Source organism: Elephantulus edwardii, unplaced genomic scaffold (genome assembly GCF_000299155.1).
Source record: "Elephantulus edwardii isolate Elephantulus edwardi_28Jun2011 unplaced genomic scaffold, EleEdw1.0 scaffold00196, whole genome shotgun sequence".
Classification (NCBI taxonomy): domain Eukaryota; kingdom Metazoa; phylum Chordata; class Mammalia; order Macroscelidea; family Macroscelididae; genus Elephantulus; species Elephantulus edwardii.
In genome coordinates this window covers 6,055,239-6,072,163 of record NW_006399946.1, presented here as the reverse complement: position 1 = coordinate 6,072,163, position 16,925 = coordinate 6,055,239, and the positions used below count along the sequence as shown (strand labels likewise).

General features: G+C 38.3%; 1 protein-coding gene across 2 annotated transcripts in view; it reads left to right on the top strand.

Annotated features, from left to right (window-relative positions):
* CEP76 (centrosomal protein 76kDa) overlaps nt 1-10,478 on the top strand; it is a 103,325-nt gene extending 92,847 nt beyond the window's left edge. For both annotated transcript variants that reach the window (XM_006897018.1, XM_006897019.1), the window contains 2 exons: nt 9,356-9,573; nt 10,103-10,478. In XM_006897018.1, coding sequence (XP_006897080.1) covers nt 9,356-9,573; nt 10,103-10,241 — 357 coding nt within the window. In that variant the 3' untranslated portion in view covers nt 10,242-10,478. The remainder of the gene's footprint in view (nt 1-9,355; nt 9,574-10,102) is intronic.
* The last annotated feature ends 6,447 nt before the right edge of the window (nt 10,479-16,925 follow it).

Here is a 16,925-nt window from a genome sequence, read left to right as displayed (position 1 = left end):
TGGTTTTTGCATTTGTTGTTTTATGTGCCATTGTGTCAATTGTGACTCATAGTGACCCTATGTACAAGAGCCCTAAATTCTGCTCTATCCTGTGCCAACTTCATTGTCTCTGACACACCTACTCCCACTACCCTAAAGACTGAATCAATCAATCTCATCAAGGGTCTTCCTTTCCTTTGCTGTCCCTCTACTCTCCCAAACATGATGTCTCTCTCCAAGGTCTGGTCCTTCCTTGCAACATGCCCAAAGTTTGTGAGACGTAACTTTTGACTCCAAGAAGCAGTCTGGCTTCACGCTCAGCAGGACAAACCTGTTTGTTCTCCTAACAGTCTATGGTATATTCAGCACTCTTCTCCAGCACTACAGCTCAATTCTTCTACCATCCTAGTCACTGTCTAGCTCTCTGATGCATAGCATGCAATTGCGAAGACTATAGCCTGGATCAGGTGTACCTTAGTCTCCATCCTGACATAATTGCTCTTCTGTAATCTGGAGAGGTCCCTGACAGCTGACTTTCCCAGTGCTATTCATCTCTTGATTTCCTGGCTGCTGGCACCAAGAATGTTGAGGACCAGGCTGGTATCAGGAGGGTTTTTGCATTAAAATTTGTTTTATCAGAGATTAATAACACTACCCCTCTGTTTTTTTGGTTTCCATTTGCTTGGTATATTTTTCCCAATCCATTTATTTTTAGTCTTTCATTGTCTTCACTTTTCAGGTGTGTCTCTTGTAGACAGCATATTGATGGATTTTGGGTTTGTTTGGGTTTTTTTAATCCAATCTGCTACTCTTTTTCTCTTCAGTGGTGCATTTTAATCATTCACATTCAGTGTGATTATTGAGAGGCACGGTTTTATTGCTATCATTGTGTTCTTTTTGGCGTTGTTGCCAGTTACTCTCTTCCATTTGGCTTTCTGTGGCATCTCTGTAAGGAGGACGTCTCTCGATGTTTTCTGAAACATTGGTCTTGTTTTTACAAACTCCCTTAGGTTCTGTTTTTCTGGGAATATCTTGATCTGTCCTTCATATTTGATGGACAATTTCACTGGGTACAATATTCTTGGTTGACAGTTGCATTGAGTGTTCAATATATGTCATTCAACTGTCTTCTTGCTCACCTGGTTTCTACTGAGAGATTGACACTTAATCTTATCTGCTTTCCCTTAATAGGTTACTCTTTGTTTCTCCCCTCACTGCTTTCAGAATTCTCTCCTTATCGTTGGTTCTGGCATATTTGACTATGATATGTTTTGGTTTTTTTCTTTTGGAGTCTATTCTATATGGTGTTCGCTCAGCTTCTTGAGTATACATATTCTCTCATTCTTCATTGTGCCTGGGAAGTTTTATTTCAGTAATTTTTCCACAGCTTTTTTTGGTGCCTTTACTGCTTCTTCCTGTTCTGGGATTCCAGTGATGCACATGTTACTTCTCTTGGTGGTGTCCCACATTATTCTTAGGTTTTCTTCTTTTTCCTTCCTTTTTGATTCTGCTTTTTGCTCTAGCATATCAGTGGTGACAATTCTGTCTTCTTTTTCACTGGTTCTGTGTTCTATCCCATCATGTTGACAGCATCTGAGACATTCGACATCATATTCTAGATTGTGGTTTCTTGTTTTTCTAGAGCCTCTAATGGCTTGTTTGTTTTATCTGTATTTTTTTAAGCTCCTTCTGGTTTTTGCTTGCAGTGTCCTGTAATTCTTCAAATTTTTCTCTCACCCATTGAAAATATTCCATTGTTATTCTTTTAAATTATGTGTCCGAAAGTTTCTTCAGAGTTTCTGGCTTCAGGAAATCCATTGATACTTTGTCACTTTTTGGGGGTCATATTTTGCTTTGTGCTTGTATAGGGTGTGAGGTAGCCTGCTTCATAAGTGACATTGCTGTAGTAGAGTTTTTTTATGCCTGAAGCAATGATAAGTTCTTGATCTGAAATCATTGCTACAGAAGAGGGTGTGGCAGCAAAGCTGCCTCTGTTTCTCTCTGAAATTCTGACCCAAGGGAGTTTCAGTTCAGGGTCTGTGAAAGTGGCCTCTTCTGTCAGATAATTGTTGCAGCTACATCAGACCAAGGCATTTCAGATTAAAGGTAGTTAATTGACTGTACTTGAGGAGATGTACTGCTGAGTGTGGGGCAGGCACAGGTGGGACAGGCACACATGTAGAGGTACTCCAGGTGGGCGTGTGCACAGATGCTAGTCAGGGGGAATGTGTAGGGACCTCACACAGATTTTAGCTGTCTGGGTCAACAGCACACATGGGGACCTCATTCAGATTGCAGCTTTCTGGCTTGCACTTGGTGGGGCCTGGCAGAGTTCATGGTCAGGTGGGGCTCACAGTCTTGCAGGGCTCCCGGTCTTGTGGGGCTCACAGTCCAGAAGGGCTCACGGTCCGGTCAGGGCTCACAGTCCCAGTGTTTTTCTTTTTAAGAGACCTCATTTTTCAGATGTAGATGGCCAATCCTGCTTCCTGGTTTGGTTTAAGAGTCAAATTGCCCAGTGCAGCAAACTAAAAAACAAATGTTGTAGTCATAAGAGCAAAAGATAAACAACCAAGCATATACATACCTGAAGTATAAAATATCAACATGCAAGTCATTTCCTGTGTAGTATAAATTGACTTATAAATGATATGCCCATAACAGCAAACCATAAAACAATCAAGCAATACAGATATCATGGCCCAGGGAGGCCTCGATGGCCCAGCTTACACTGAGGTCCAGACTTTTTTGGTTACAGTGCTCAGTTCTGCAATTCCAACTCAGCTCATACTTGGATGAGGATAGTCAGTATCTGTCTTCCTCATTGCTAGTCTCTGGTGCGGCCAAATGTGGGGTTAAACCTGGCTTCCTTAGTCTAGTGCCTGGCACAGGCCATAAGCACCAAGACTTGAGGTAGGTGGCTGGTTTCTTTCTTCAGTGCCCAGCACAGGGCCAAAGGCCCAAGGCCAAGGAAGACAATTCTCCAGAATAGATTTGAGACTTTGAAAATTAAAGGTCAGCATTGGGTGACATCAAGGATATCTCCAGGAAGAAAGCAAAAGGTCAGTGCAAAGACAGGACAAAAGAAAAAACCCAGAGTAGATACCAGAAGAGACTCTGAAAATAGCATTAGAATGTCTACAAGCCATGAAAAGGGGAAGAAAATAGTGAAGTAGAAAAGTTGAACTGAACATTTCACAGAGCAGCATGAAAAGACAGAACAAAAATATCATAACAAAATGTGCAAAAAGCTGGAGGCAGAAAATAAAAAGGGAAGAATTTCCTTGGCATTCCTTGAGCTGAAAGAGGAAAAAAAAATTCAAGCCTTGAGTACTAATACTGAAGGATGCTACGTCAAGATCTTGCTTCCTAAAGGAAGCATCAAATGAAGATGAAAGGAATACAGAGAGTCACTGTACCAAGAAAAATTGGCTGACACAGAACCATTTTGGGAAATAGCATGTGATCAGGAACTATTGATAATGAAAGAAATATTTCAGGCTTTACTGAAAATATTGACACAAAATAAAGCTCCAGGAATTGCTGGAATACCAGTTGACATATTCCAACAAACCAATGGAACCCTGGATGTACTCACTAGTCTTATCAAGAAATTTGGAAGACAACAACCTGGCCAGCTGACTTTAAGACAGTCATATTTGTTCTCATTCAAAAGAGATTATCCAGCAGAACGTAGAAATTACCAAGCATTATAATAAATGTCACACGCAAGTACCGTTTTGCTTAAGATTATCCAGAATAGCCAGAACAAGAGAACTGCCAGAAATTCAAGTTGGATTTAGAAGAGGCATGGCATAATGTCATGGATGTTGGCAGATAGCAGAGAATACCCAAATTATATCTGTTTGAATGTTATTTGTACACCTGGGAAATCATTCAAAAGGCTGGACTCTCTGAAGTAGAATGTGGCATCAAGTTCTGAGGAAGACTCATCAGCAACCTTGCTTGCCAAAACCAAAAATGAACAACTATAGCCTTCAGTCTCAATATCAAGAAGACAAAAAAATCTTCACCAGTGAACTAATAGGCAACATCACAACAGATGGAAAGATGGGTGTTGTCAATAATTTCATTTTACTTGGTTTCACAATCAACAAACACCTTTGGCACCAGTAATTGGGACATCAAAAGATGTATTACGTTGGATAAATCTGCTGTCAAGGACTTTTCCACAAAGAGCAGTAATGTCAGTTAAACACTAAGGTTCACCTAATGCAAGCCATGGCTTTTCATTTACTTGTTTCACATCTGAAAGCTTGACAGTGACTAAAGATGACAGAAGAATCAATGCCTTTGAGTTGTGATATTGCATTAGAATATGTCCCATAGATGACAAAAGGGCAAATCAATATATTTTGGAGAAAGTGAAATCTGGAATCTTCTTGCAGGCAAGATTGGTGAAGGTTCATATCATAATATACTTTAGGCAAGCTGTTGGGAGTGGCTGACCCTTGGAAAAAGACATTATGCTTGGAAAGGTGGAGGGTCAGCAAAAGAGAGAAAGACCCTCAAATATGGATTGACACAGTGATTGTAACAATGGGCTCAAGTGTATCAGAGATGATGAGGAAAGCACAGGAATAAGACAGGGTCCTAGGGTTGCTATAAATTGTAGTGAGCTCAGTGGCACCTAACATCAGTTCTTTTTGCTTTGAAACTTGCTTTTTAGCTCTCTCTCTTAAGCATTTCTTCCCTTTGTCTTGGCCTCTCTCCATTCTAGTGCAATTTTCTTGGTCTCTTCTAATACCCATTTTGGTCTTTTTTTCCTCCTCAATTTTGCAGTGCCTTTTACTTTCTTCATAGATGATATCCTTGGTGTCATTTCATAGCTCATCTGGTCGCAGCTGACTTGGCACGTGACAGCAGCTGTAACACCTGAAGTATTGTGCTGTAACAGAATACAAGGAAGACCTGTTAATACAAATATATTATTCAGATACACCAAACTCTAAAGCCAAAGTGAAGAAATTGAGGACTTATACTAAATCCCCATATGTTAGTTGTTAAATACTGTTGAGTCAAAACTGAGTCACAGCTGACCAACAAGTGGATTTTTAGGGGCAGTGAATCAATGGGAGGACATTGCCCATCTTAATTTCATAGAGCTACTGGTGGATTCAAACCTCATGCCTTTGGGTTGGTAGCACAGCTCCTTACTACTAAGCCACCAGAGCTTCCTGTATAGGTTTATTATATTAAAACCTCATAGGAATTGGTCTTTTCTGTCTGGAGCAAAAAAGAGAGACAATAAAATTTCAAACTATAGGAAATAATTAGGTCAAAGGACGAGTGGAGCACATGAACCATGGCTGCATGGCTCCCTTACTGACTGCTTGATGAAGATTACAGTTGAAGAGATGGATAATGGTTGAGGAACTAGTAGGATAAACTCAGGCTAAACAAATAAAGTCAGGTTAAACAAATAAATGAGAGAAGAACAAAGTGGGGTGGGGGGGAGTGATTACAGTTGAAGGTCCTGCCCTGACTAGAATAGGAAAAAAATGTAGAACAAAATTCACAAAGTTCAGACTTAAGGATCGATAGAGACTGGTGGAACGCCTTTAAACATTCATTATGTCTGGAACTGACATCCCTAGGGATCACCTTTCAACCAAACAATAGGTAATAGACCTCTCAGGTGAACAATAACGCCATGGAGCAGTGTACTTTTCTGAACAGTTGACCATATGAGGCAAAAATGGTAGTGCTTGCCAAAAAATAAAGCTTGCTAGGTAAGAAAGGACCAGAAAGAAGGGCAAGTGAATATATAGAAATCTGTGGGTGAAGTGGAAAGAAGGCTGTTACCTTGAGGGTGTTATAGCTAATAACATGACATGAAATACGTATAAATTACTGAATAGGAAACTAGTGTGTTCTGTAATGTTTTGGCCATGTTACAATAAAATGTTTTTAAAACACTTTATGGGAGCATGCAATACAAAGCCCAAGAGCAGTTGTGCTCTGGTGTGTGGCTAGGCTCTAGGCTCTCTGGAGGCTGTGCCAGTAGCTGCATCAGGCACATCTTAGAAAAAGGCAGCCATGGGGACCAGGTCTGTGGATACTAGGAAGAGCAGTGGGGGAAGGCAGCCTTGATTGCCACTGCCTTGTTGCGACTGCTGTTGCTTCCTGGACCACTGAGGCATTGGCAGGAGCAAATGTGTTGGCTTGTGCTGAGAATAAAAAGCTGTTGGCCAGGTAACTGAATCCAGGAGGAAGCATTGTGGGGATTGACTGCTCATTCACTCTGGAGGTTTGGAGTCTAACAGCCCTGTTTTTGTTGCATACCATAAAATTGGAATGGATCTGTAGCTGACTCTCCATCAGGTTTCTAAAGACAGTGAATTGCACGGGAGGAGATTGCCAATCCTCCCACAGAGCAGTTGGTGGATTTTGGGATTATAGCATAGCTCCTTACCATTAGGCCATTAGAGCTCCCTTCTTAAAACCCTTATGGAGAAATAAACAAAAGGGAGCTGGTTTTCAAAACCTTTACATGGTATGGATGTATGTGCAGTAGGACTTGGACATGTTAAGCGTGGTACATACCTCTGTGTGTCTCTGTCTGTTACTTGTGTGTTCAGATATAAATAGTTCCTTTGCCTTTATAAATCAAATTATAATTGTCTTAACATTCCTTAAGAAACATGCTTAAGCATCCTTAGAGACCTATACTAGCCTTTACATTTTTTAATCTTATACAGTATAAAAGCTTTTCCCAGAGTACATGCTTAGTAATAGTTTAATTATATAAACAATAGTTTGTTAACATTTCCTTTTACTACAGGTGAGTTTGTGGTAGTATTGAAGTATGGGATCATGCATGTGCATGATTATATGTACATAATTATATAGTAAATAACATAAGGGTAATTATCTATACTTCTTAGCTATAACCAAACAGCACATGGGTTTGCTTCTGAGATTTGGAAGGTTGGGGTGATGGTCTCACAGAGAATGAGAATTAATTGGTATATGGAGTTTATAAAGTTAATATTCTACAGCCTACTTTGGAGAATAGTGTCTGCAGTCTTAAGAATTTATATCTTAATAGAGCTACTGGGCTCTCTTCATCCAGTGCAAAAGAGAAAGAAAGAATGCAAAGACTACAGGCATGATGTTGTTAATATGCCATCAAGTGGAATACAATGAATAGGACCCTGTGAACAATAATTTGAAACCTTGCTCTATCCTGTGCCATTTTTACAATCTCTGGCATGCCTGTTTTTACAGTCACTGTGTCTGTTCAACTTGTTGAGGGTCTTCCTGTCTTTCTCTGATTCTCCATTTTATCCTTCTTGTCTTTTTCCAAGGACTGGCACCTCCTGATATTATGTCCAAAGTATGTGAGATGATGTTTTCTTATTCTTTTCTTTTTTTATTTTGTGTTTTATTTATTTAAGACGTTCAGGCCTTGACTGCTTATTTCCACAGTGGGTACAAGTGCTATTTTTGTAGCTGCTTCTTGGTCTTCAGGTTCTCCTCATGCTTGTTGAGCCTTTTGCACATGGCACATGTTTTCTTGGGCCACAGATCCAGGGTTTATACTTCTTGCCCTGATAGTATTTTCTGAGATTCTCCTTCTAAGTCTGGTTAATAACAGTGAGAACATGGGCAATGGATTTTCGGAGAGCTTGGATTTTGGAGCGCTTAGAAGCCACACCGCCTGTCACTTTGGCAACATGCAGCTGGGAAGCTCCACTTTCAGATCATCCACCTGTTTTAACAGCACCTCCTTCTTCTTGCCACGAAAGTCCCAAGCCTTGATTTTGGCCATAGCTGAGTGGTAGAACTTGGCTGCCACCTGATCCAAGCCCAAGAGAAAAAGCTATCCTTTTCTTTAAGGAGCACCCTGGTTGTTACTTCTCCAAGAAAGTCTTCTTTGTTTGGGATGCTTTCCCACCATGACAAGTCAAAAGCAGTGGTTCTTCTGTCATCCATATTTATTGTCCAACTTCCAGAGCCATAACAAGAAATTGAAAAGACCATGACTTGGATCAGGCACACACCTTAGTCTTTACATGAGCATCATTGCTCTTTAGCACTTTGGAGAGGTCTTTGGCAGCAGATTTTCCCATGACAACACATCTTTTGATTTCTTGGCTGCCGTTACAGACATACTTGATTTTGTTTTTTGTGCCATTCTTCAGTATATTTCACAAATACTGTGTTTTTCAAATTGAAGACTTATGAGAAGCTTACATTAAACAAGTCTGTTCCATTTTCCAGCAGCATGTCCTCACTCTCTGTCATTTTGGTAATTCATGATGCTGTTGCACACTTCTTAGGATATCATTCACTCAGTCCTTGCAGTTGGATCAGACAACTTACCTTCCAGTGAGTTCTTGAATGCTGTAAATACCAAGGGAAGAAAGTGCCCATCTTTCTCCCATAGAACTTCTGGTTACTTGTTCTAGTGGTTTTTTGTTGTACTGATCTGGAACTCAATCCATGATATATGTCTGTGGTATAAATGTAGTCTGTAGTATTTATGGTCTACGTGAACCATATCCTCACTTCATTTTGCATGAAACCAGAAACACTAGATGGTGCCCACCTATCTCTACTAACTTTTTTTATCAGGGCCACAGAGATGGACTCTGAGGGGGAAAAAGTAGGAAACAGAACTTTCCATTTCTAGAAAAATAACTAGAATAACTAGAGAGCTCTGAGACTATTGCCAGGAGGTAATTTTTAAAAATTGAACTGAAACTTAACCCCTGAGAGTTTTAGCTCAATAACAGATTGGTTTGTAAAATAAAGAACCCTTAAATACTATTTTTCTTTAAAAATTCACCTGTGTGAGACCAGATGATACAATTTAGAGCAAAATTGACAATGAAAGAGGACAATGAAACTAGATTAATGGAATAGACATATTGAGAATGTTCATGAATTATGGCAAATAGAACCAAAAGTACCCAACAATTTATGTAGAAATAGCTAAATGGAACCTAATGGAATGGACATATTGAGAATGTTCATGAATTATGGCAAATAGAACCAAAAGTACCCAACAATTTATGTAGAAATAGCTAAATGAAACCTAATCTTTGTAAACTGTCACTGGAAACAATAAACCATTTAACCAAATGTTTTTGAGGTGTGGGTTATGAGGCCTTTATGAACATTATTGTGTTAATGCATTTTGAATATTTCTCTAAGTAAAACTTGATATCTACATTACTTTTATTATTTCTGTGCATACCTAAAATCTTAAAAGATTATGACAGTTTTAAAAAACTATTTTGGTATACATTAAAATTTTAATTTTTATTATAATTGATCTCTTTTTTATATAATTGATCCCTTAAATATAAATGTATTTCACTTTTTTTTTTCTCTTTTTTGATTGGTATAGGATCTTGGCCTCACCACTGTTTGGGAAGACCACCTTTCTTATCTTTTATCACCAGCTTTGGCTTCTTACGAATTTGAGCGTACTACGAGCATATCTGCAGGCAATGAGGAATTTCAGGATGCCATAAGGAGGGCTGTTCCTGATGGCCACACATTTAAAGGCTTCCCCATACATTTTGTGTATAGAAATGCAAGGCGTGCATTTGCCACATGTCTTCGGTAAGATGTACTTGTGGAATCATCAGTGTTCTGGCCTTAGGATGCTTAGAGATCATTTAGTCCACTAATTAGTGAGAAACGCTGTCAAGGTCACATGGAGAGTTTCTGTGGCATACACTTACCTGAGCCTTCTTGCCACAGATTTTTAAGGGCATTTGTGAGAGATGCAGTCCTTATGTCATAAATTCCCCAGAGATTTTGGTGCTATGTTGAGCATCTCTGATCTTTTCTGATGTAATTTTGTTTGTTTGTTTATGGAGTGTGAGGAGCTACTTTATAATTTTAATAACCTGGCGATTATTACAGGCTTTTGGTAGCAGGACAGGATTTGAAATACTGATTGAGAAGAAAGGCCTTGGCAGTCTGCTTCTGAATGGCCAGACATTGAAAACCTTGTTAGGCGTGGTCCCATGACACACACGGGGCCTTTAAGACGGACAGCAGCGGGTTAGGATGGTCTTGGTTTTACTTGGGAATAAGAAAGTAGAGACTTCCATTCACTTCTTAATAATTTTTCTTCCTCGCGTAGGTCACCTTTCTGCGAAGAAATAATCTGTTGCCGTGGAGACCAAGTGAGACTAGCAGTTCGTGTCCGAGTATTTACATATCCTGAATCTGCATGTGCCGTTTGGATCATGTTTGCTTGTAAATATCGCTCAGTATTATAGAACTAATTCTTCTTTAAAAATTATATTTTAGTGGAATTTTACACATTGTATTACTAACTATTTAGAGGTTCTTTATATTAAGATCACAGTCTGGCTTGGAGTTATAAATGAGTTTTGTCTATACTTGATAATGTTTGTAAAAATAAATGATGTGCGTATTTAAAATTAAGGATGAAAGCTTATATAAATCTGAGTGGGATTTAGTATAAATTAAGTGCATATTCTATTTTAATAAATTGATCCACAGTTATTCAGTAGTTTAAATGCAAATGTAAAGTTTATGCAGTTTTCTTTGTTAGTAAATAATAATAAAGACTTCTCCAAGAATTTTAGGCATAGTAAAACCAATATGACCATGAAATATCATAGATTAATGGGATTATTTTATACAGGTAAAGATAAATTAACTGCACAGCAGGGTTATCTGTTACATAGGTGAAAATAGATTTATTCCATTTGTGATGTATGCTTGGCTGTGGTTTTAGTATTGACTTTTCAGAGATTTACAGGAGGATCTTAAAACATGATTAGAATAAACTAATGCTAGAAAATAATAAATGTTAATAAGATTACTAATCTTATATGAAAATATGTGGATAATTTATAAATATTAATTCTGCCTTTATAGTAACAAATTGAGTATTTCAGAAAAAAATTATTGTATCCTTGAGTTACTGCCCTGGTAAATGGTTTTCTGTAATTCATATTGACTGTTTTTTGGCTGATTTTTCTGTGATCTTTTTTATGGGTTCTGTCTCCTGAAACCATTATTTCTTCTTTTTTCCCTCCATTGTAGTTGTAAAAAAAATGAGAGTGTGACCAAATCATTGTGTGAGGCTCTGGAGAACAAGCAGGTGTAACTTCCTCCTGTTTATTTCAGTATAAACAAACTTTAAAAATTCTAAATATGAGCTGTGTGAAGCTGCATGATTTAAGTGATTGGTTTGGCTGGTTATTTCACATTTTGTGCTTGGTCCTTCAGTTATTTTATCCAGCAGTCTTTAAATTAACTGTATATAAGTGGCTTGCAAGTTTTATTAGTCCTTTTCATCATTTAAAAAAATTAAAACATAAAAGACATCTGGCATTTGCTTTTTTTTATGATAAATGTTTATAATTTCATTTAAAAATTTTTAATTCATTTGAACCTCTCTTTTACCAGTTTATTGAAAATTATGGTCAGAACTTGTGAGTCTGATATGATTTTAGAGAATTAGCAAAATAAATATTAGGAATTTTTTTAATTATTTTTATATTGCCAAAAGTATACATTTGGGGACTAACTACAAGGCATGTACAAAAAGGCAGTCTGTCTTACCATTGAGGCTGTGATAGGAGGAGGTTGAGGCTTCTTGTCATGCAGGGTAACACATATTTCACATGTTCTTTAGGTATAAGTTCTACAATAAAAATTTTTTTTCAGTGGCAAGAATTAATATTTTTTCTGAAATGATTTATCTAAAATAAGATCTGAGAGCAGTTAGCACTAGAATTCTGCTGTTCCTGCAATAATTTTTATTTTTAAAAATGAAACTTTTATATTTAGTTTTATTATACTGTTTTTTAATTAAAAACATGTTTTTCTAAGGTCTGTAATGTGTTGTTCTTTTTTAAATTTTCTTCCTACTAGTTTATCTACAATGCAGTGTGTTCTTGTGTTCTTTTTAACACTGACATTGTTTTCTCCTCTCACACTATATATAATATAGGCATATTTATGTATAGGAAAATACTAGAAATTTACTTTTCTTTACTCAGAAAAAAAAAAAACTTAGTAAATTAGTTTCCAAACAATTGAACTCTTAATATTAGCCTTTAAAATATTTTTTATTACTGAGGTATACTATTTTTAACTATGCTCTCCAAAAATACACTTGGCAGTTTTGAAGCCCCAGCCCTCCTTTCTCATTCCCTCCTTTTTTTTTAAAAAAGAAAAAAAGTCATACAAATACAAGGTTTGAGGCTGAGGAAGTGTAGAATTTATATTTCAGGAAAACGTTCCTCATAAAGTAGTTTTCTGTCCCAGATACCCCATCATAAAAAGATATTAGTAATGAACTATGAATTTCTAAACTTATTAATACTTTGGATTTTATACACTATTCTAGACCACAAAATAGTTTTGACTGTATCTTAAAACTTAATAGTTTTCTTCTTTAAATCTTCAATAACAGTTAAATACTATACTTACATACTTAAGTACAGAAATTCAGTCTGCTTTCAACATGAGCTTAACCTTTATATGAATGAAAAACTAGTTACTGTGGAATTGATTCTGCCTCATGACCACCTAGACTTTTGGCTGAAGAGAGCAAGGGAGCACTACATAGTTTAAAGTTCAGAAACATGTGCATCAGGGTTATATCCTCTCTCCATAATTATTCAATCTGTATGCTATGCAAATCATTCAGAAGGCTGGATTTTATAAAGAAGAGTATGACATCAGATTGGAGGAAGACTCATCAGCAACCTGAATTAATGCAGATGATACAACCTTGCTTGCTGAAGGTGAGGAGGACTTGAAGTGTTTGCTGTAAAAGATCAAAGACAACAGACTTCAATATGGATTACATCTCAACACCAAGAAAACAAAATTCTCAACTCTGGACTGCAACATCACGATGAATGAAGAAAAGATTGAAACTGTCAATTACTTCATGTTACTTGGATCCACAAACAACACCCTCAATAACAACAGTCAGGAGATCAGGAGATGTATTGCAATGGGCAAGTCTACAGTCAGGGGCCTCTCTAAATTATTGAGGAAGAGTGATGTCAGTTTGAGGACTAAGGGGCACCTGATACAGACCATAGTTATCTTCAATCTCAGCTATACAATTGAGAGCTGGACAAATGAATAAGGATTGTAGAAAAAGAATTGATGCCCTAGTACTGTAGTTTTGGAGAAGAGTACTAAATATCCCACGGACTCCCAAAGGAATGAAGAGATATATGTCTTGGAGAAAATAGCCAGAGTGCTTCTTGAAAGCAAAGGTGACAAAGCATCATCTCCTGTACTTTGGGCAGGTTGTTAGGAGAGGCTATTTCTTGGAGAGGAACATGGTGCTTGGATAGGTGGAGTGTCAGTGAAAGAGAGGAAGCCCCTCAGCCAGATGGATTGACACAGTGACTGGAGCAATGGGCTCAAATGTGTCAGAAATGATGAGCATGGCATAGGATAGGACAGGTGTCATATCTGTTGTTCACAAGGTCACTGTGAATCATACTCAAAGAATATAATATCCTGGTATTTGTCTGAAGAGAACTGTGCTCCATAGGGTTTTCAAGAAAGGGCTGATGTTTTTGGAAAGCACATATTCAGGCTTTTCAAGGGTTGCTTTATGTGGACTCTAGACCATCAGCCTTTCATTGGGCAACCAGTTTTGTTAACCATTTGTAGCAAAGTAGCTTTGCTTCCCAGCAGTTTGTATTTGAGAGAGAATTTGAGCTTGGCAAAAGAATGTATGCGAATCTTAAAAACAAAGTAGCCAAATTCATAAACGAGAAGCCGTTAAATTTTGAAGTATCTTAATATATTCAAATTTATAAGTTTTGTGGCAGGAAACTGCACTGCAATCCCAGAGGCACGCAGTTTGAGGCCACCAGCTGCTCCATGGGAGAAGGATAGACAGTCTCCTCCCATGCAATTAAATGCCTCTGAAAACCTACCAGAGGGTCAGCTATGGGTTAGTTCTTACTCGACACTAAACAACATGTATCTTGTTGGTAAGTGCCATCGAGTTGTAGGCAACTCATAGGGACCTTATGAATGACAGACCTGAACAATTGTATAACTTTCATCATTTCTCCAAGTTCATAGAGTTTCCAGAGGCAAGCTATTTCGGAAGTGGTTGCCACTCCTGCTTCCAAGCTTGTTTTAATTGAGAAGCTCCACCAAACACTGTCTACCATGGGTGACCATTATCGCATTTGACACATCAGGGTCACAGTGTTCATCATCACAACTATTAGTTACCTCTGTACAGCAAATGGACAGACCGATGCTATACCACCTAGAAGAATGTTTGACCAAAAACAATTAAAACCAGGCCTGAGGGCCGCAGATTAAAATCACCTACCTTTGGCTTGATAGCATCACTTTCTGGATACTAAATATTTAAAGTAGAAGTTTAGTTATGATCATTGTTGGATGTTACTTAATATTCTAATATTTGATTAGTATAGTTATTGCAATTAAGTTTAATTATGTTTAGCTTATGTATTAACTATGTGGTGTTAAGTTGTTAGCTAGTATACTGCAGAATGAAAGCTTTCTTTCTCAGATTCTACTGGATTTAGACCTGTGCTAGTGGTCTGAAACAGATGTTCTCTAGTGGTTCTCTAATGGCTGTTGTCCCCTTCCTCTTTGACATCTGATCATGTCAATCTTTACCTTTATATCTCTTTAGATGGTGATTTTTATGGCTTGTAATTATATTAGTTATGAGGAAATAATTACCCAACAGATACTGTACAAGTATTTTAAGAGGCTATGAGCTAGGAGACACTATTATTAAATACTTGCTCCAGTGTGCAGGGATAAAGCACAGTACTCAAGGGTTAGCATATGAAAAAAAGGTGGAAGGGGATGAAAAGAAAGTGTATGATATAAATAAACACAGGATATTATAGAATTAGAAGTGTAAATCTGCTTTTGGCCAGTACTGAATTTGAAGGACCCAAAAGGAAGATTTGCCCAGGAGATAAGCTTATCAAATGTAGACTTGTAGAGGCAGTTAGGGCTTGGTTGAGAGAGATGTACATTGGAGTGGATTGGTGGACCTACACTGGAATTTTTATTGAAGAGATACATATTTGAAAGATGGGGAATCATGTAAAGAAGAGAAGGAAAAAGAAGACAGCAAAGGAAGAGGCTCTTCAAAACTGCAACAAGCTCTTTGGTTTCTGAGTCAGGGTCAGGTTGGTGCCCATCAGAGCCCATTTCTCCTCCCTCTCAGCGATCACCTGGATCCACAGGAACACAACAGTGGGAAAATGCTGAACTTGGACATGTTCTTTCAGCACCACTCACTTAAAATGCACAGATATGTGGGTGAGCAGGGAAGGTTTGTTGGCTTGAAGTTGTGAGGACTTCTGGCTTGTTGACTTGGCCTCATGTGGAGGCTAGGGGTATGTGAGGAGATCAGTAGGTTTGAAGCACGGAAGTGTGGACTCCTGAGCTTGTAGCTGATGGCTATTTGAACCTAGACACATATGACTGAAGTTAAGTTGACCAGAACCCAACCACATGAAGAGAAGATGATCCATGCTGTGAGCTAGGGTCAGTGGCTTCTGGACTGGACTTTGCTTGTAGATGCAGATGCTCAAAATTGCCAAGTTGAACAGAGGATTTTTCAGTAGAAGAGGCATGCTTGTTCCTTCTGAGTACTGGTTTGACAGGGATGAGCAAATAAGAAATGGGCTATCTAAAAGGGGGATGGATATTAGGCCATGATGCATGAAGTAGCTGGCTTACATGAAGGTGGTTACTCATAAGATGATTGTAAGAAGGAGAAACCCCCTAATATACATGAGTGAAATATAATGTAAATGAAGCAAATTATGTAAATAAAAATGAAAAATGTTTTGCTCACCTCAGAGGTCTTCATTTCAATGTAGAATTTCTCATCTTATTGATTTTATCCTAGAGGTAGGGATATGGGAATACATCTCTCTTAAGGTAGCAGCTGCATAGTGTAATAGAAATTGTAGTGGTATGTTGTTGTTTGTTCCATCGAGTCACTTGTGACTCATAGCGACCCTGTGTACAACAGCTCTGAACTCTGCTCTCTTCTGAGCCAGTTTCATTGTCTCCAGCACACCTACCCCTATTACCTCAGTCATTGAATCAATCCAGTTCATCTAGGATCTTCTTGTATTGCACTATTTCTCCACCTTTTTAAACATGATGTCCCTCTCCAAGGACTGATCCCTCCTGGGAACATGCCCAGTGTATATAAGATGGAACTTCAAAATCCTTGCCTTCAAAGAGCAGCCTGATATCACCCTCTCCATGACAGACTGGTTTGTTCTTTTAGCAGTCCAGGGTATTTTCAGTACTCTTTCTTCTCCAGCACCACAACGCAAAGGCATCGATTCTTCTTCTGTCATCATTAGTCATTGTCCAGCTCTCTGATGATGATGTTAGGTACCATCGAGTCAAGTATCAGTCACAACGACCCTATGAACAGCAGATCTGAACCTCCTCCTATCCTGTGCCATTTTGACACTTCTGACACACTAGAGTCCATTGCAGTAGTCATTGTGTCAATCCACCTGGTTGAAGATCTTCTCCTCCTTTGTTGACCCTCCACACTTCCAAGCATTATGTCCATCTCCATGGAATAGCCCCTCCTGACATATGTGAGTATGCCTAAAGTATGTGAGCCAAAGCCTTGCTTCCATTCTTGCTTCCAAAGAACACTCCTGGCTGAAAGTAGAGAATTTCAGGAAGATGTCTATTTGTGCTTTATTGGCTATGCAAAGGTGTTTGTGTGGATTGTAACAAGTTGTGACTAACATTGAGAAGAATGAGAATCCCAGAGCACTTAATTGTGCTCATGCAAAACCTATACCTGGACCAGGAGGTTATTGTGCAAACAGAACACTACATGGTGAGAAGGGAATGTCTCCATATCTGTTCAGTCTGTATGCTGAGCAAATTATTCGAGAAGCTGGATTCTG